General features: G+C 38.7%; 1 protein-coding gene and 2 pseudogenes across 1 annotated transcript; all 3 read right to left on the bottom strand.

The window, feature by feature from the left end:
• Positions 1-1,724: 1,724 nt before the first annotated feature.
• On the bottom strand, positions 1,725-2,644 carry LOC148550583 (uncharacterized; annotated as a pseudogene).
• Positions 2,645-9,905: 7,261 nt separating this feature from the next.
• On the bottom strand, positions 9,906-11,706 carry LOC148550582 (uncharacterized). The gene is made up of 3 exons (XM_088493739.1): positions 10,906-11,706; positions 10,425-10,813; positions 9,906-10,349 (listed from the first exon to the last, which is right to left on the bottom strand). The coding sequence occupies exons 1-3, from the start codon at positions 11,660-11,662 to the stop codon at positions 9,906-9,908; spliced, it is 1,590 nt and encodes a 529-aa protein (XP_088349865.1). The 5' UTR covers positions 11,663-11,706.
• Positions 11,707-12,486: 780 nt separating this feature from the next.
• On the bottom strand, positions 12,487-13,612 carry LOC148550581 (uncharacterized; annotated as a pseudogene).
• Between the last annotated feature and the right edge of the window lie 6,949 nt (positions 13,613-20,561).

The following is a 20,561-nucleotide window of genomic DNA, read 5'->3' as shown; positions in this document are numbered from 1 at the left end:
CTTCTTCTTCTTCCTCCATGAAAACAATTTTCTTGCCAAATTTGAAGATAATGAAACTTCAAAAATACACCCAAACGATTACAGAAATACACCCCAACGATTACAGAAATACACCCAAAGGATTACAGAAATATACCCAAACGATTACAGGAATTCACCCAAACGATTATAGAAATACACCCAAAGGATTACAGAAATACACCCAAAGGATTACAAAAATACACCCAAAGGATTTAAGAAATATACCCAAAATTCATTGAAGTACACCTTATGCATATTTCAGAACTCTTTCTCTTTCTCCTCCTCATCTTCTGCTGCTTCTTCTTCTTCAAAAATGATTTCAGAGCTTGATGTCAAAAAACAATGAAAATCGAGAATAACGAAGAAAGAAAACAGAGAGAAAAGCACGTAAATGAAGAAGAAGAACAGAAAAAGGAAGAAGAACGTGCAGCAAGAAGAAGAAGAGTGAGAAAGAGAAGGCAAGAAACGAAAGAAAAGAAGAAGAGGAAGAGGAAGAAGAACGTGCAAGAAGAAGAAGAACGAAAAAGAGAACGCAAGAAACGAAAGAAAAGAAGAAGAAGAAGAAGAAGAAGAAGAAGAAGAAGAAGAAGAACGTGCAGCAAGAAGAAGGAGGAGGAGAAAGAAAAGGCAAAAAACGAAAGAAAAGAAGAAGAAGAAGAGGAAGAGGAAAAAGAAGAAGAACGTAGACCTTGCATCGCGCTTTTTTGGGTTTATTCGTTAATTAACTTGTAAAGCATACAAGCCGCAGAGCTTTTCTGTAAATTTAAAAAGGAAAATAAACTTCAAATGCATTTTATTGAAATAATAAAATGTCAACATCAATTCCATTTTACAAAATATCATCTCTAAGCCATAAGCAGAGCAAAAGGATTAGTAGCACATTATTACTTTGAATTATTTTGGGTAGTCACAAAAATACCAACATTCTTCCAATTATTAAGTTCCCATTTTAGAGAGTCTTGATAGACCCAATTTCTTGACTCATTAGAATCTTCAATTATAACAGCAACAGTATCTGAAAGCATCCATCCTACACTGTGATAGTTTACTTGAATATTACAAATTAGGATCCATGCAATCTTTGATTCTCAGTTTTTCAATCGAGCTAATCTTTTTTTTTCTTTCTCATCTATCATGATTTGTTTCTTATCAGATTTGGTAGAAATGTAACTGTTACGGATTCGGCCTACGGATCCATGACCCGAGATTAAACCCAAACCCGGTTACCCGGGTCCTACCCGCCTCACTCCTTTAGAGGGCCCGAAGCCGGCCCTCTAGAATTTCTAACCGACTTTCGAATTCAAACGTCCTTCTTATCTTAGCCAAACAAGATAAGATAAGATAACTACCATCACCTATAAACAGAGGACCCAGGTCCCCCCAAGTATTCATTCATTCCTCACACCTTACACCTCTCAGATCTATTCTGACTTGAGCGTCGGAGTGTCTTTGCAGGTACCTCCCCCCATTGCCCCAATCAAGCGATTCGGCTTCCGCCTCAACCCGCAAGTTCCCGATCCATCCCTCAACCCGTACCAGAGACATCTTGTATAGTAACCAAGGCCTTTTTTGTCTATATTTTCTCGGAGAACGGGCGATCTTATAACACCTTGACACATCTTTCACAATCCATTCCCAGGCATATACCCTTCTTTGAGCATTATCATAGAAGCATTAGAGAGATATAATTTTGGAGGTAAATTTCATTCTCCGATATAATTTGTGTTAGCGATTTCAAAAGTTTGAAATGTTGTTTCTAATGCTTCTTCTACAGCTTCAATGTATGGAGTAGTAGATGTTTTGCTAACTAACCAATCTTCTTCTCCTGAAATAATCACCATTTTGTAATCAATTATGAACTTCACTTTTTGGTGCAACGATGAAGGGACTGCCCCAGCAGAGTGAATCCAAGGACACCCTAAGAGACAACTGTAAGTGGGTGTAATGTCCATTACCTGGAATAATATATTGGAAGTACATGGGCCAATTTGAATCGGGAGCTCAATTTCACCAATGACTCCTCTTATTGTGCCATCAAAAGCTTTCACCGCCAATGTATTTGGCTTTATGTATGACTCATCAAATGGTAGCTTGACAAGTGTTGATTTTGGCATTACATTTAAGGATGAACCATTGTCTATTAGCACTCTTGCCATGACATAATCTCGACATTTCACAGAGATGTGGAGTGTCTTAACGTGTCCCCTGCCTTCAAGTGGTATTTCATCATAAGAAAATTGGATATAATTATCAGCCACAATATGGTTAACTATGCCATCAAATTTATCCATAGATATGTCATGGGACACATGTGCTTAATTCAAAATTTTCATAAGAGCCATTCTCTGAGGTTCTGAATTCATTAACAGAGATAGCACAGAAATTTTTGTTGGAGTGCGATTCAGTTGATAAACCACTTGATATTCGTTTTGTTTGATGAATTTATAAAATTCATGGGCAGCCTCTTTCGAGACTTCTATATTTTGTTTTCAAATGGCACATCTTTATTGGTTCCAATAGAATTTTCTCCCAATTTGATCTTTTCTTTGTGAATTTATTTCGTTTCATCCGCTTGTCCTTTTTGTAATTTTTTCAGAGTATATATACGACCACTGCGAGTCATTCTCCCTACTCCAATAATATTAGTAATTGTAGGAATCTCATTTTCTTTTGATATGTTACTAGGAGAATCATTTTTCAACACTTCCACATATTTCTATGGGACCACTTTAGAATCTTTGTATGGAAAAGGACTTGGCACTTGTATTGTGATAGGCTTTGGAATGAATTTACATTGAGAAGAGTCACTCTTTGTATAATGAACCACCAATGTTTTTTATGGAAAAGTTATTTTTTCCATGAGGCTACTTTCAATTCTTTTGTCGTCAGATTCATTTATCATATTGACATCCTTTTCACTGTAATGACTCAACTTGCATTAACTTCTGATCCATTAAAGTCTGCAAAATTTGTCCAAATCATTCCATTCTTTATAGAATGTTGAAATTTTTCTTCGAGAAGGCAAGTACTTCCTTTTTCTTTAAATTTCATAGGAACTTGCATTAACCCAAATTCACAAAGTTTTTTAAGAATGAATTTCATTGGGGTTTTCACTTCACTTGCTTCAGTTATTAAATTTTGTCTTGAATTTTCAATGGCATTAATTGTTTAACCCGTATGGTTAGATAGAGGACTTTGATTCACATTGAGATTCTTTTTTTTAAAATTCAACCATTTAGCATTAATCAAATCTTGTACTTTATATTTTAAGGCTCTACAATCTTCTGTAGAATGTCCAATGGCTCCTGCATGATAATCAAATTTTGCATTTGCATCAAATTTCTTTAGATAAGGAGATTTAACAGTTTTCATGGGGAATAGAACCACCAATAAATTTTGAATGGGGAATAGAACCACCAATAAATTTTGAATTAATTGTGGGAGTAACTCAGAATAAGTCATGAGAATTAGGTCAAACAATTCAGGTTTCTTTTCAAGATTATTCAAAACCTTTCTTTGGTTGCTATTGAGACTATGATTCCAAGGCCGAATAGGTTGAGGTGGCATAAATGGAGGCCTTCAAGGTAGGAGTGTGGGAAGATTAGAATAATGCATCATCAGCGTGTAATACATTGGAGGTCAAGCTTATTCATAAGGGGGATTTAGTGAATTGAAGCTCATGCGACTATTAACTCCATTTTTTACTGCATGGGTCTCCCTTCTTTCTTCTTTTGCATCTAAGTCTTCTTTATAATATTCATTCCTGTCGAGCCATCCATAAATTTTCCATTTTTCAAATACCCTTTCTCCAATTATAACTGGTATGGACCATTAACCTCGGCCCAAGATATCAGAAATCACGATGAGCACGTGCCCTATAACTCGGCAAGGAATCACGTCCAACAAAACGTTCTAAAAATCAAATATAACAAACACATCGGATATGGCCGAGGATATCTCGGAAAACAAGTACTCAACCGCACAAAAATACCATTTTAAAAAGGACCTCCAAGAGATGGGAAGGGCGGAGTGAAACAAAGAGAACGATCACTAGAAAAGAGTAGAAGAAAGACTTTATAACTGTTTTTGCTTATACTTCAATTTCCTTTCTGACTTGAGCGTCGGAGAACTTTTTGCAGGTGCTCTCCCGCCGGTGATTGGAAGGTCGACCCACCTATAGCTTCGGCCGAAGATCGTAAATTAACTGGACGACCTATAGCTCGGCTAGACTCTCTTGAACGACCTATAGCTCGGTTAGATCATCCCGGACGGAACATCTGGCGCCCACCGTGGGGCCGAGGAATAAAAACCCCACTAAGCTTAACCCTTTTTTCTTTTAGCTTTGTGCTCTCTTCTTTCAGGTATACTCAAATCTCGAAGAATGGCTGACAACGGAGTCCAGCAATCCACGCAAGCAGAGCTCTTAGCTCAGATTGCCGACCTTCAAGCGGAAGTCCGACGGATAGCCGAATTGTCATCCAACAGCCGAGCTGGAAAACATGGCGAGGGGGACCCCAAAAGCTCATACCAGAATGACATAGAATCCCAAAAGCTCACCCCGCCAAAAGAGAAACTGACGATAGACAACCCCTTCTCGGAGGACATCATGAAATTTCAAATGCCAAAAAATTTTGTGCTGCCTACTGCCCTTGAACCATACAAGGGATTCGGTGATCCTCGCGTCCATATTAGAAAATTTCAATCTATGATGTTCTTTAATGGCGCCTCTGAGCCCATACTTTGTCGAGCTTTTCCTACTTATTTAGATGGTTCTGCATTACTCTGGTTTTCTAAGCTGTCTGCAGGTTCAATCTCTTCTTTTGAAGAACTGGCGAGATCCTTCATCGATTACTTTGCCGCATCAAGAATATATGTGCATGGGACAGACTACCTAAGCACCATCAAGCAAGGGCAGCACGAGAGCTTAAAGGACTACATGACGCGGTTTGCTGAGGCGACCATGGAGATTCCAGATCTAAGCCCAGAGGTCCACCTGCACGCCCTCAAAAGTGGCCTCAGACCTGGCAAGTTCCAAGAAACGATCGCAGTAACAAAACCAAAAACGTTAGACGAATTCCGAGAAAAGGCCGCTGGCCAAATGGAGATCGAAGAGCTTCGGGAAGCACGGAAGACAGATAAGCACCAACCAAGAAGGGAGGAAGAAAAGACCCTCAGATCACCAAGCAGCAAAAAGCTGAAGAAACCTTTCAAACTTACCCCCAAGTTCGATAACTACACCCGGTTCAACACGAAAAGAGAAGACATTATAAAAGAAATACTTCATGCTAAGATAATCAAACCTCCGAACAGGGCTGGTAATTATCAGGATCAGAGGTTCGTCGACAAAACAAAACACTGCGCCTTCCATAAAAAATTTGGCCATACAACAGACGAATGTGTGGCGGCAAAAGACTTATTGGAACGGTTGGCAAGGCAAGGACTCTTAGACAAGTATGTCGACGGAAGGAAGAACAGAGGAGGAAACAAGGCACCGGAGGCAACCAATCAAGGAATACAGGAAAATGACAAAAGACAGTGGGCAAACCCAAGCCAGCCACGAGGAGTCATAAACTGCATCTCAGGGGGCTTCGCCAGTGGAGGTACCACGAGTTCGGCCCGAAAGAGGAGCTACAGAGCAATGTTGGCAATTGAGGGGACGACCTCCTTACCCAAAAAGGATACACCCACTGGAGAAATCACTTTCACAGCCTCAGACTGCACATCAGCAAGCCCAAACCTCGACGATCCCGTTGTTATCTCAGTACAGGTCGGAGACCTGTTGGTAAGAAAGGTCTTGTTAGACCCAGGTAGTAGTGCTGATGTCCTGTTTTACTCGACATTTCAAAAAATGAATTTATCTGATAAAATCATACAACCCTACTCCGGAGACCTCATAGGGTTCTCCGGAGAAAGGGTGTCGGTAATAGGAAGTGTATGGCTAAGAACCGTCCTAGGGGTGCATCCCCGGTCAAAAGCAGTTGATACACAATATGTCGTAGTAAACTGCACAAGCCCATATAACATTATTTTAGGCAGACCAGCTTTAAATTCTTTTGGAGCAATTGTATCCACTTTACATCTCTGTGTTAAGTTTTACGTGCAGGATGACGTCATAGCTACAGTACATGCCGACCACATAGAAGCACGGCAATGCTATAACGCCAGCCTGAAACAACAGGCAACGCACAGAATCACCTCAGCACCAGTACAGGCCATTTATAACTCAGAAGATCTTCCTCTCCTTAAAGAGTTGGATCCCAGAGAGGATTTTCAAGAAAGACCACAACCAATAGACGAATTGGAAAAGGTAATATTTTATGATAACCCTAACAAATTTACATACGTTGGTGGTGCACTTTCAGGACAGGAAAGAACTCGGTTAATCAGAATTTTACAAGACAATGCCGACCTCTTTGCATGGACCCCAGCAGACATGCCAGGCATTGACCCCGGCATCATTTGCCACAAGCTAGCCGTAAACCCATCAATCAGACCCATCGCACAAAAGAAGCGCAACCTAGGAACAGAAAGGAGGCAAGCATCCCTTGAGGAAACAAAAAAGCTACTGGCAGCAGGCTTCATTAAAGAAGTAAGATTTACGACATGGTTATCAAACATCGTCATGGTAAGAAAGAACACAGGTAAATGGCGCATGTGCGTCGACTTTACAAATCTCAATAAGGCATGCCCTAAAGACGCATATCCATTACCTTGTATTGACAAATTAGTAGACAACGCTTCAGGTTTTAATTGCCTAAGCTTCATGGATGCATATTCTGGGTATAACCAGATTTTAATGCATCCGGAAGACCAACATAAGACAGCTTTCATAACAGAATTCGGCAACTTTTGTTTCACAGTAATGCCTTTTGGTCTTAAGAACGCAGGTGCAACATATCAACGTCTGATGGACAAGGTTTTTAGTCAGCAAATTGGACGGAACATGGAAGTCTATGTTGACGACATGGTGGTCAAGACTCCAACAGGAGGTTCACACTGCAGTGATCTGGCCGAGGTCTTTCACCAAGTCCGAACATATAATATGAAACTGAATCCTGAAAAGTGCACCTTTGGCATACAAGGAGGAAAATTCCTAGGCTTTATGTTGACATCCAGAGGAATCGAGGCAAATCCTGAAAAATGCGCCGCCGTCCTCAACATGGCCAGTCCGAGGACTGTGAAGGAAGTCCAAAAACTAACTGGAAGGATAGCAGCTCTATCGCGATTCTTGCCAACAGTAGCAAACAGGTCCTATCATTTCTTCCAAACCATATCAAAAGGTAAGCAATTCGAGTGGACAGAAGCTTGCGAGCAATCCTTCACAGAATTAAAAGCCATGCTAACGTCTCCCCAGATACTACAAAGACCAGAGGCTGGTAAGCCGTTACATTTATATTTATCTGTTTCTGACCAAGCTATAAGTTCGGCTCTCATAGTTGAAACAGGAAAAGTTCAGAAGCCAGTATATTTTGTCAGCAAAGTTCTACAACCAGTGGAGAAAAGGTACCCAAAAGTGGAACAATTGGCTCTAGCCTTGGTTATCACTGCCCGAAGACTTAGACATTACTTTCAAAGTCATACCATAATAGTTCGGACAGACCAACCACTTCGACAAATCTTAACAAGACCGGAGGTCGCGGGAAGACTAATAAAGTGGTCTATTGAACTATCAGAATTCGACATCCAGTACCAGCCAAGGCCAGCACTAAAATCACAAATCCTAGCCGACTTTATCTCAGAAGGAACCAACCCGCATGAAAAAACTGAACCGAAGACCTGGATTATGTATGTGGATGGAGCTTCTAACAACGACGGAACAGGAGCTGGAATCATATTGGAAGATGGAAAAGGCACAGTCATTGAACAATCAATACGGTTCAGCTTTGGGGCGAGCAATAATCAAGCAGAATACGAAGCTCTCATCGCTGGGATAACGCTAGCCATTGGACTTCAGGTATCCAGCATAACAGTACACTGCGACTCATTATTAATAGTCCAACAGGTAAACGGCTCATACCAGGTCAAAGATCCCCTCTTGGAACGATATTGGCTTCTAGTAAAAGAACTTATTTCAAAACTTAACAATTTTGAACTTATCCACGTACCCCGGGAAAATAACAACCGGGCTGATATCTTATCCAAATTGGCAACAACTAGGAAAACCAATCAAACACCCAACCTTTCACAACTAACGCTAGAAAAACCTAGCGTAAACCTAACACCTATATTGAGTATTATGCAGGAAGACGACTGGAGAGCTCCCATAATAACATACATCAATCAAGGAACAATACCTCCCTATGAGGCAAGTCCAAAACTCTTCCGAAGACGAGCTAGTTTCTATACAGTTCTCGGAACCGAGCTATATAAGCGAGGATTCTCCAGACCACTGCTAAAATGCCTCGGCAAAGAAGAAGCAGCTTTGGCAATAGATGAAGTCCACGAGGGTGTCTGCGGCAACCATGTGGGTGGCCGAAGCCTAGCAGCCAAATTACTTAGGGCAGGTTACTATTGGCCAACCTTAAAGAAGGACTGCATAACAAAAGTTCAAAGGTGCGATAATTGTCAGAAGCATGCGAAAATAATACACAGCCCGGCCGAGCTGTTACATAGCACAGAGGTAAGCTGGCCATTTCACAGATGGGGAATAGACATCTTAGGTCCTTTCCCAAAAGCGCCAGGACAGGTAAAATTTCTCCTAGTCTGTATAGATTACTTTTCTAAATGGATTGAAGCACAACCATTAGCACGCATCACAGCAGAAAAGGTACAATCTTTCCTTTGGAAAAACATCATCTGCAGATACGGCATCCCCGGTGAGCTTGTCTCTGATAATGGAAGACAATTCACTGATACTCGCCTTGCCTGTTTTTTACAGAACTTTCATATCAAACATCACTTCAGCTCGGTCGAGCACCCTCAAACGAACGGTCAAGCAGAAGCCGCTAATCAGGTCATATTGCAAGCACTACGTAAAAAGCTCGGTGATGCAAAAGGAGACTGGGCAGAGTTAGTTCCAGAGGTACTATGGGCCTATAATACAACCATTCATTCATCCACAGGGGAAACCCCCTTCAGACTGGTGTACGGAGCAGAGGCAGTGATTCCAGTTGAAATTTCCAACCCCACACTAAGAGTCAGCTACCAAATGGACGAGGACAACAATCAAGCTCGGTCAGCCGAGCTCGACATAATTGAAGAACACCGAGAAAAGGCATATCTTAAACAAAAGGCAATGCAACAATTGATACAACGAAGATACAATAGAAAGGTCATCCCAAGAACCTTCAGGGAAGGAGACCTCGTCTTAAGAAAAACAGAAGAAGCTCGGCGAATACCAGGACATGGCAAGCTAGCAGCTACATGGGACGGACCCTACAAAATCACCAAACCTCTCGGAATGGGGGCTTACTCATTGCAAACACTCCAAGGAGAACCAGTCTCAGGGACGTGGAACATCTCATCACTGAAAATGTATGTGTCCTAAACACGGGGCGGCATATGATGGTACTCTTTTTCCTTATTAGGAGATTTTTCACCCACATTGGGTTTTTGCTCAGATAAGGTTTTAACGAGGCCGGATGCCAGTTTTCAAGTTCATGTATTTATCATTTGCTTTGTTTGAATACAATAATGCTCAAACGTTGAAACTTTTGCAATCTTTGTTCGATATTGTGCATGCATGTATACAAACACAAGATACAAAACACCTATTATAAAAGCAAAACAACCATGCCAACAGTCGGCTCAACAAAACTTGACCCGGGCTTCATACCCGGAGAAAGGATCAAACAAAGTCAAACAGGCTTATGCAACAACATCGGAAACAGAACCTAAACAGTTTCATTCAACATCCAAAAAAAAAAAAAAAAAAAATACAAAGTTCAATCATCCCTTTCTCCAATACTGGAACCATCTGCTTTCTCCAATGCTTCATCATCTATCAACTTGCCATCCACCACAGTCTTTGTGGCGTCTAGCTTACCAGCATCAAAATCGGGAAACAAGACCCTCATTTGTGACACAGCTCGGTCAAACCCCTGAGCGAAAGATTCATAAATCTCATTCTCAAGCTCGCCCAGCCGAGCAACCAGTTGCTCATTGTGTATCTTCAACTCGCTTATCTCCTTATTTGTTGACTCCTGCTGACTCCTTGCATCTTCCAATTCCGACCTTTGGGACTTGAGAGATGAGGTAAGTTCCTTCACTTTTCTCTCTTTCTCTTCAGTTATTTTCGTTAACTCAGCAACAGTGATAGTATCCTTCTTCCCTGCCTCAAAAGAAAGTTCTTGTGTTCGTCCAATAGACACAAGACGAGCACCAATAACCTGAAAATAAAGCCAACTAATGATTAATAAGGTAAGCAAAGAAATAAAGAATTATACAGAAAGACCTCCCGGTACCTGCAAGAAGCGACTAACCCCCGAAGGACCAACCTTGTTGATCATCTCCACATCAACTGGAAACTGACCAAACTGTTCAGCCAAAGTCATAAAAGGGAACAACTTACTCCAGAGTGACTTTGCATGATCATCGATTGAATACCCATGAAGAACCTTTTGTGACTCATAAGCTGATTCCACCAAATCGAACCTGACATCATCTTCATCCTTCGCTTCAGAAGCCTTAACCGCACCCCTTTTTCTTTTCCCTCTAGACTTCAAATCAGATTGCACCGCACCAGTGACAACCTCCTTAGGGACATTGGTGGTAGAACCCTCTTTTTCATCCTTCTTCCTTTGATTAAAAAATAACTTCAACCCAGCTGTTGTGATAGTAGGAACCTTCTCCCCTGCATTAGGAAACCAAAAACACATATATTAGCAAAAAAAAACAAATTACACGAAACTAAACACAAACATTTCCAAAACTAGTCTATGTTACCTAGGTAATCCAACACGGCTTGCTCATCCGTGTCCCACTTCAATAATTCTACAACAGACAATAACTCCCTACTCTCCATTTCAGACACTAAAAATTCTAACAAAGCCTGTTCACTAGGAAGCCTATCTTCAACGTCCAGAACTTGGTTAGGCTCCGGACACCAGGAAATAGGAAATCTCCCTTCCAAATTTTCATCAAGATAAAAAGGGAACAGGCCCGCGGCAGCCCTAACCTTGACAAACATATTCTTAAAATATTTAAAAGAAGACTTATACAGAGCAAACATTGATCTACCAGGGTGGCTACTTAAGTTCACCCACAGCCCTCGCCGGACACCTTTCGCCTGAAACAGAGAGAAGAACACCCTCAAAGATGGCGGCTGTTGAAGTACCGCCATCAAAACCTCAAATGCTCTCACAAAACCCCACGAGTTGGGATGCAATTGCGACGGAGCGCAGTTCAACCAAAATAGCACGCCACATTGAAACTCAGAGAAGGAAAATCGTACACCTAGCTCCGTTAGAAGACAACTATACACATAAAAGTAGGACTCATCATTTAAATACTCACAAACACGATCGTCTTTCCCACACGACAAGATTTCGATCTTAATATCACTCCCCTCCCTGATCCAGACGTCTGATCCTAATAACTCCACTGACTTGGCATCATTAAAAAACGATTCAAAGGATTTCACACTATCATCCACCCAGCTACATAGGTCACTGTCGACGACTTTAACAAGGGGCTTCTCCATTTTTCTAACACAAAAACAATATTACAGCAACAAAAACAAGAAGGACAATCAAGAGACATGCACAAAACAAAGGTGACAAGCACTCACCTTTCTTAGACATTTTTTTTCAGAAGGAGGGAAGAAGTAGCGGCTTTTCAAAAAAGAAACAAGGAAGAATATTTTACATAAAAAACAAAATTTAAGACACAACAAACGGTTGACATTTTCAACCCCATTTCCACTCTTTATCACAGCCATTCAAATTTAAATCAATGGATGGGGGTACATTGAGAAACGTGCAAACAAGCCACATCAATTAAATGCTAGTGGGCGCGAGAATCAAGGAGCCACGTTTAAAGGGGTTACGCCAAAATTCAAGTGTTACTAAACCTTAGCTAATAGGTCGGAAAGAGACCAACCTTGGGGGCTTACGGACTACGTTACAATATTGGAAAGGCCGAGGTCATAACAAAAGCTTGGCCTATTTCCTCCCCAACCTTTTTTCAAACAAGGCCAAGCTTGGGGGCTGTGGTATGGACCATTAACCTCGGCCCAAGATATCAGAAATCACGATGAGCACGTGCCCTATAACTCGGCAAGGAATCACGTCCAACAAAACGTTCTAAAAATCAAATATAACAAACACATCGGATATGGCCGAGGATATCTCGGAAAACAAGTACTCAACCGCACAAAAATACCATTTTAAAAAGGACCTCCAAGAGATGGGAAGGGCGGAGTGAAACAAAGAGAACGATCACTAGAAAAGAGTAGAAGAAAGACTTTATAACTGTTTTTGCTTATACTTCAATTTCCTTTCTGACTTGAGCGTCGGAGAACTTTTTGCAGGTGCTCTCCCGCCGGTGATTGGAAGGTCGACCCACCTATAGCTTCGGCCGAAGATCGTAAATTAACTGGACGACCTATAGCTCGGCTAGACTCTCTTGAACGACCTATAGCTCGGTTAGATCATCCCGGACGGAACAATAACTATATTTGAAAAGTTTGATGATACACTTCCAACCATCCTATCATAAAAAGGGTATTGGAGGGTGTTGATAAACATGGTGATCATTTTTTTTCAATAATTGGAGGTTCTACCTGTGCAACAATTTCTCTCCATCTTTGAGCATACTCCTTAAAAATTTCACCTTTTTTTTAGTCATGTTCTGCAAGTAAAATCTATCAGGAGCCATGTCAATGTTGTATTTGTATTGCTTTACAAAGGCATCCGCTAAATGCTTCCAATTCTTTATGTGAGATGGTTTCAAGTGTGCATACCAGTTAGATGCAGCCCCTATTAAATTGTCTTGAAAACACTGGATCAATAATTTTTCATCTAGTGCGTATGAACCCATCTTTCAGCAATACATGGTTAAGTGGTTCTTTGGACAAGTGGTCCCTTTGTATATGCCAAACTTTGGGATTTTGAATTTTGGAGTTAACACAACATCACGAACTAAGCAAAATTTTTTACCTTCCATAAGACCATAACTGTTTACCCCTTCTATGGCTCTTAATCTTTCTTCCAAAATTTTAAATTTTTCTTTGGATCATGAAGATGAAGCAATCAGCAGAAGTTTGAATAGGAGAAATTATCCCATTATTGAGTGTTTGAGAATGAACTCCCACCATTGCACTGCCTGGCATGGCTTCACTGATAGGATGGACAATATTGAAAATATTCTGTGTTGTTGCAACATTATCAAAGTAAGTGACAGCAATGGGATGTACATACCCAGGGAGAAGACCATACATTGGCATTGATGTTGGAAAACCTTGGTTGATAATAATCTCTTGAGATGCATCATTAGGTGGGTACTCCAGCACATTTCTTCGTTCTTCGCCTATTACTACAGGAATTCCATTTGTACTCATTGTTTGCAATGACTCCAAAATTTTTGCTATTTGCTTTTTCATCTGATTCATTTCTTCTTTGATTTCTTCTTGTGCATGTCCTAGTTCATCCATGATCTTTGACTGCGAGCGAGTTCGATAAGGATGTTGTAGCGACAATTTTTCTATTTATTTAAATGTATTAAATGATATGCGAATGCCAATGCAAATGAAAAGATAATAAGTAAATCAGGAAATCATGCATGTATTATTATGAAACCCAAAATTACATATCATTATCTTTTCTTGGAAGGTAAAACATTCAAATTGGTACAACTAAATAGTCACCCAAGTACAAATAATTTTATTTTTAGAAGGACTTTGCTATCAGTAAAATTTCCTTATATGATTCAACTATTTTACTAATTCTGACAATAATTTTTGTATCTCCCTAGGTGGTAATTTGGCCTTAGCTTCTTACACTTCTTTAGCTTTCTTCCTAGCATGACAAGTAACATCTCTGATATCTTTCAACAAAATGGCAATCCCTTGCTCCATCTTTGTATACATTCTTCTCTATTTTTCATATGTTGTGGCAAAATCTTCAATATTATTTTGTAGTTTTGCATTTTTACTCTCCAACAAGGTAGTGAGATCATTGTCAACTCTCAACCTATGATTCTTTTTCATTACATCTTGACGTAAACTTTGTATTTCAGTATTACATGATTTTAAAGCTTGGTCATTTTCTTGCAATATTCTTTTCAAGAAATGGTATTTTTCTTTTAACTTTGCAAATTTAGTTTCCATGATCCTAGCTCTTTTTCTTTGCTCAGTTACCTCATTTGTCGCTTTTTCCAGACGGTGACTTAGATCAACCTTTTTTCTTTTTCATTGTTCAATAAGCATTGTTTTTTTCTCTTCTAACTGTCTGAAAGCATCTTCATATCTATAGTTTGCTTCTGCTTTATAATGTATAGGGTCTTTAAACGTGCATTGGAAGCTAGAGTCCAATGATCACAGGAGCCTTAAACCCTTTACCTCTGTTAGCTTGACATAATGGATATCCAGGAGTAGTGCCTAATGTTGGTACGCCAGATTTTACATATCTAACATCTTTCCAATCAGTAATGATTTCTTTGACCTTACATGCTGTGTTAAGAATCTCGTACGTAAAATACATATCAAGGAGATCATGGGTCATAGGGATGAATTAGAGAGAGCCTACTTGTCTTTTGACCAGTGCAGGAGCATAGCTAGTGACACTCCAAGGACCGACAGGTGAACCCAGGGTTTATTCCTGCAACAATAAATCGTATACGTTAAAGGAAGCCAACTCATGCGCCAGATGACATCCTGTATCCTCAAAAAGAAATTTACCCATTGATCTTGGATTGGTGACTGATAGAACCATCTTACATTATTATGCTCGTATAAAGGAATCTTAAATCCAGTATACTTATTACATTTGATAATGGGATATCCAAATTCTTCTAAGCCAACGAGATGAATGATCATCCAAACGATGAGCAATTGGGAGCAACCCTAAAATTTGCTCTTAGGGTGATGTCGGCAATGGTTAAGCGATCTAATGGCTTCTGATAAAATAGCCAAACTTGGATGTACACCATGAGTTATTTGATCGAATAGCTTTATCACATGTCTATCTACTTGACCTCTAACTCTTGGAAATACCACGAGACCATTGATAGCTAATGTGTACATTGTCAATCCCTTGTCATCATCAATATGACTCTGTATATACTGGAAAAGAAAACTTGCATCCAAATTTTGTCCATCGATCCTCATGATTTTCAAGCTTTTTGGCATGAATCCGCATAAGTTGTGATAAAGCTCGCTTAGGTGTCTTTTTCTGGTTATAACAATAAATTTTAGGAACATTTTTTTATTCAATAACTTGGAGTATTCCTCGATAGTTGGTGTCAAATCGAATTGATTGAATGTGAAACACTGATATGAGGGATCCAAAAATTGGAGTATAGCCCTTAGCAGTTGAGTATCGATAGGAATGAAGAGGAGACAAGGAATATCTCCAAACTTTTCAACAAAACTCTTCTTGCCTTTTCATTTGAGACCATATTTACTTAATCACTGTTAAATTATTTGACTCAAAATCACATTTTTCATCATGAAGCAATGCAATTTCAATCCTAAGAGGTAGGTTGTCTCCTTTTTCTTTTTGTGTGCGCTCTGACAATTGTACGACCACTCTTTTTTTTTCGGTGACTATATTAGTTGACCCAAAAATGTTACTGTTATCCATGTTGAAAATTTGATGATATCTTTGCAAAATTGGACAATGTATATGCAATAAATGAGAAAGCATAATTAGCATTTAAGAAAATGGCAATAAAAATCATTCAAAGAAATGCAAAGATTTAACTCCTAAAGAAAGGTTCTAAGATTGTATATATAATGTGAGAGTGTTGGCTCTAGACTCCTTATTAGGTCCTCAAATTTTTCTACTGACGGCAAAACATTGGCTAGTGGTATACAATTTTTTCATACAGAAAAAAAGATGTTAAATTTGAGTGAGAGATTTTCATGTGCTTATACGAAAACTGAAGGTTTCACAAAGCATCACCACTTATCACTCTATCTAACCTATGGGTATTGAGCTCGAGTTTAGAGTTTGTGAGTGTGTTAAAAACAAGAACAATTTATGTGCAAATAATATAAACCCGAATTATAGACAAGATACTCAAGGTAAAAAATAAAAAATAAAAGAAACACCAACGATTAATAATCAAATTTAAGTAAGAACAATCACTGTACAATTGTTGAGTCAAAATTTGATATGATACCTTATGATGAAACATAAGTAACTATTTGCTATTATAACTAACCATTATGATGATAAGTATTGTAGAAATCAATCAAGAATAATAATCAAGGTAGCTGAAATTGTGCTATATCAACACATTAAAGAGTATATCATTGAGGAAGATAGCAGTCTATGTTTGGACCGATTATGCACAATCAAGACAACAATCAAAGCTCTCCAAAATAATATCATAATCATAAAGAGCTTCTGCATGTTAAATTGAAGGATAAAAAAGGAAAGATCCCTCCTTCAACGCCAATGGCCTCAAGCATAAATGGTGCAACGGCTAGTTGATGTAAAAAAAAAATGTTTTTTTTACATTAAAGAAGAGATATGAAGTTCTATATGTTGATGAATTATCAATGAAGAAGGAATCATTTTCATGCATATCGAAGACTATAAAAAATATTCTTTACTTTTTTTTTAGTGTGTTTTTACTTCTCTTTTTTCTAGATTTAAGCTTACTTTGAGAGATACAAAAAAGACAAAGAGAGTATTTCGTACAAAATCTATTTAACCTTTAATTAAGAGTTTTGATTTCGAAAGTGTGCTGGGTTAGAGACTTAGAGTGCACTTGGTTTTTCTTAACTAGGTTAGGTTAGCACTTAGGTGATTTACTAAATTGGGGATAGTTTAGATGGTTTATAAGAGTAGTATGAGTCTCTTGGAATTGGTTATTTTAATCTGTCTTGATTACAGTGGAAATTCTACCATTGTTGTGGTAAAGACTGGACGTAGATCACATTGCACTTCGTGGCTGAACTAGGATATATCGAGGCATCACTCTTCTCCTTCCCTGTTTTTTGCATTTTTTGTTCTGCATAATCAAGAGACAAAATTGCAAATAATCTTGTAAAACCAGAATTCTGCATAACTTGTTTATTCAAGTCTAAAAGTGGTTCCTTGATTTAACCACCCTTCTCAACTCACTTGGGAACCTTCAATTGGCATTAGAGCTTAGGCTCAAGCGGCAAGCTTCACAGCTTGGAGTTAACGATCCATGGCAAACAGCATTGTTGCGTTCACTCTAATTATCACAGCCCAAAATGAGTCATAACCGGCGCTCAGGAAAATAATCCTATAGCAAGCCTAATATACTCAAATATAAATTGAATAAGAAAGTTGCAAATATTTTACAAGTTCTAAAATAAATAGTTATACATTTTTAACAAAAATTAAAATAATTAAGAATGGTTGGACCCTGTGTCATATAGAGCATATTTACATCTAGGAACTTGTCAATGAATAAGTACTCATTGCAGATCGTTACATCTTGAATAGAAAGTCTCACATAGACACGTAATTGTTCCTGAAAAATATTTTTAGAAAAATGGGGTGAGTTTTGCAACTCAGTGACTAGACAATACATCTATAAATCATACAAACATTAATTCAAAATAATTTTAATTAGAAAATAATAGTTGATAATATATAATAAGTGAATCAATAAGGAAGTTCTCATACAGAAATCAAATCAAAAGTCCACACTTGGGTGGCTCCACCTCTATGGATAGCCCTTTCCTCTCGTGTGTCCTAATAGAATAGCAGATCTAACGCGTGGCCTATACGTTAGGCTAGCAACACCCTCGCTAGCTGGGGTCTGAGTTAGATGCATCTAAGTTAACGTCATAGCAGTCGTTAACTACGGTTTTCTAATATGAGCCTCCCAAACCAATTCAAAATATATAATTTCAAATACAACAAATCTTTGATTTTCCAAATATATAAGGTATCGAAGCAAATTAAATCATATTATACTTTCTCATTAGAAATATTTTCTAATCATACTTTTTCAATCATAAGAATTTCAGACATATTTCACAATCTTTAAAGTAAGTGAGTACCCATAAATACTTCAATGCTTTAAAAATAAATATTCAAGTAAAATCAAATATTTTAGAATATGCAAAACTTCATCAAAAATATATATGGTCTCATATATAGTTCCGAAAGTATAAACTTCATAAAAATGAATTATTTAATTCTAATAAATCAATTATTCTAATTAATTTAAAATCGTTAAAGGCAAATATAATGAGTATAATTCAAAGATCATAATAGATATATGTCAAAATAATTATAGATGCACAATCAAACAATTATAAATGTAAAGCCTACGCACAACTTGGTCCCAAGGGACCGAAGATACCAAACCCGGAGTGCCAAAATCCAAGATGAGGAGGATTGAAATAGAATGGAACAAATGAGCGTAGGATTTGGATTGAGGTAGCGACAAGGTGGAGCTGGCGATAGTTTAGGTTAGTGATAGAAACGGTTCAGCTCCAGCAGCACCAACAGCTCCAATAGTAACCAAGGTTCACCCGAACGGCAAAGCAAGAGTGGTGACAGAACAACCCTCTATTCACAGCGACTCCTCTTGCACATCTTATTTCTCTCTCTCTAAGCTCTTTCTTCTCTTTCAACAATGGCGACGGCAACTTGGCATGGCGGCGGTTGAAGCTCAGCGATGACGGAGACAAGGCACGGCGGCTGTAGCAATTCGACAGCGGCGAGGCAAAACAGCAGCAGCCCTTCTTCCGCGTCTCCTCTCTCGCGTTCGACCCCTCTCTCAGATGCATCTCTCTCGGTTCTGGCCCCTGATGGCGACGCGACGGGAGACGAACGGCGGGCTCCAGGCCGGCGATGACGAGGCGAGGCTCTCTCTCTCCTCGCGTGGTGGCTCGGCGTAGACAGCTCCCTCCTTCCTCCTCCTTTCTCTTGTTGCGTTCTCCCCTCTTCTCTCTTTCTCTTTTCTTTCTTTCTTTCTCCGTCAAGTTTGGGTGTGTGTGCTGTGAAGAAGAGGGTGTGAGGTGAGTGAGGGTGTGAGAGGCGGTGGGAGGTGAGTGAGTGAGAGAGTGTGTAGCTAGGGTTAGAGAAAGAAGAAAAAAATATCTAAGAGTGGATTCCACTATGTTATCTATTTATTTATTTTTTTTCTGGTTATTACACTAATGGAAGGACAATCCAACAATAGCCCACCATTCTTTAATGGTACTAAATATGCCTACTAGAAAGAAAAGATGAGAATTTTTGTGCAATCTATTGATTATAACATCTAGAATCATTCTCAATGAATTAGACATTCCTACCAAACTCAATGAAGAATCCAAAAAAGGATATGAAATCGAATAATAGAGACAAGAAGAAAATAGAGTTAAATACCAAATCTATCAATTTGATGCATTGTGAAATTAGCTTTGAGGAATTTAGAAAAAGTCTCAAGATGCAAAACTACAAAGACGATATGGGACAAGCTGCTACTCACTCAAGAAGGAACTGAACAAGTTCGAGAAACTCAAGTTAACAAGTTTACGAAGGAGTATGAAATGTTTCTCATGAAGGAAGATGAAGGCATAGATGAAATGTTTGAAAGATTCTCCGTAATCATCAATAATCTTGATATTATGGGAAAGAAACACACTGAAGAAAAGCTCGTGAGAAAGATTCTAAGAAGCCTCGTCAAAAAATGGAAAATCAAGAGCATAGCAATTGCTGAAGGCAATAATCTGAAAGAAATCTCCTATGACGGTATGAGAGGAAAACTACTGTCTTATGAAATAACTCATCATGAACTAAAGTAAACAAATCTTGCACTAAAATCCAAGATCTCATCCAAGGATGAAGAATCAAAAGATGATCTCTCTGATGATAGCTCATCTCCTTCGCTAGAAAGCTTACGAAAATGATGAGACAAAGTGAAAAAGAAAAAAAAAAGGATCTTTTTTAAAAGACTTCAAAAGAGACCAAAGAAAGGTTATTTGTCATCACTGTAAAGAAGTTGCGATCTGTCCACAGAAGAAGAAAGAGGATAGCAACAAAAGGGAGAAGAAGAAGGTTCTAATGGCATTATGGGGGGATCTTGAAAATGACACTGAGAAAGAAGACTCTGACCATGAAATCCAAATTTGTCTCATGACTGATCAAATCGATTATGATGAGATAGATTATACTAAACTTTCAACTGATCAATTACATTTTATTATTGAAGATTTAATTGAAAATTCTGCAAAGTTTTTTAAAAAATATAGTAAATGTAAAAAGGAAAATAAAGCCTTGAAATTGAAGAATGCCAAACTCAAGGAACAATTAAGTAAAGTTGAATCCTCTAGTGTTTTGAAATAGGAAATGAGTTTTTAAAAATTGAAATAGAATATTTAAAAATGAGAAATTTGGCCGCTGCTGCAAGTGACATTCTTGCAGAAAATAAAGAATTGCACGAGAGAATTAAGAACTTAAACA

Source organism: Arachis ipaensis, chromosome B7 (assembly GCF_059453495.1).
Source record: "Arachis ipaensis isolate K30076 ecotype BB chromosome B7, ASM5945349v1, whole genome shotgun sequence".
Classification (NCBI taxonomy): Eukaryota; Viridiplantae; Streptophyta; class Magnoliopsida; order Fabales; family Fabaceae; genus Arachis; species Arachis ipaensis.
This window is presented reverse-complemented; position numbering and strand designations above follow the sequence as displayed.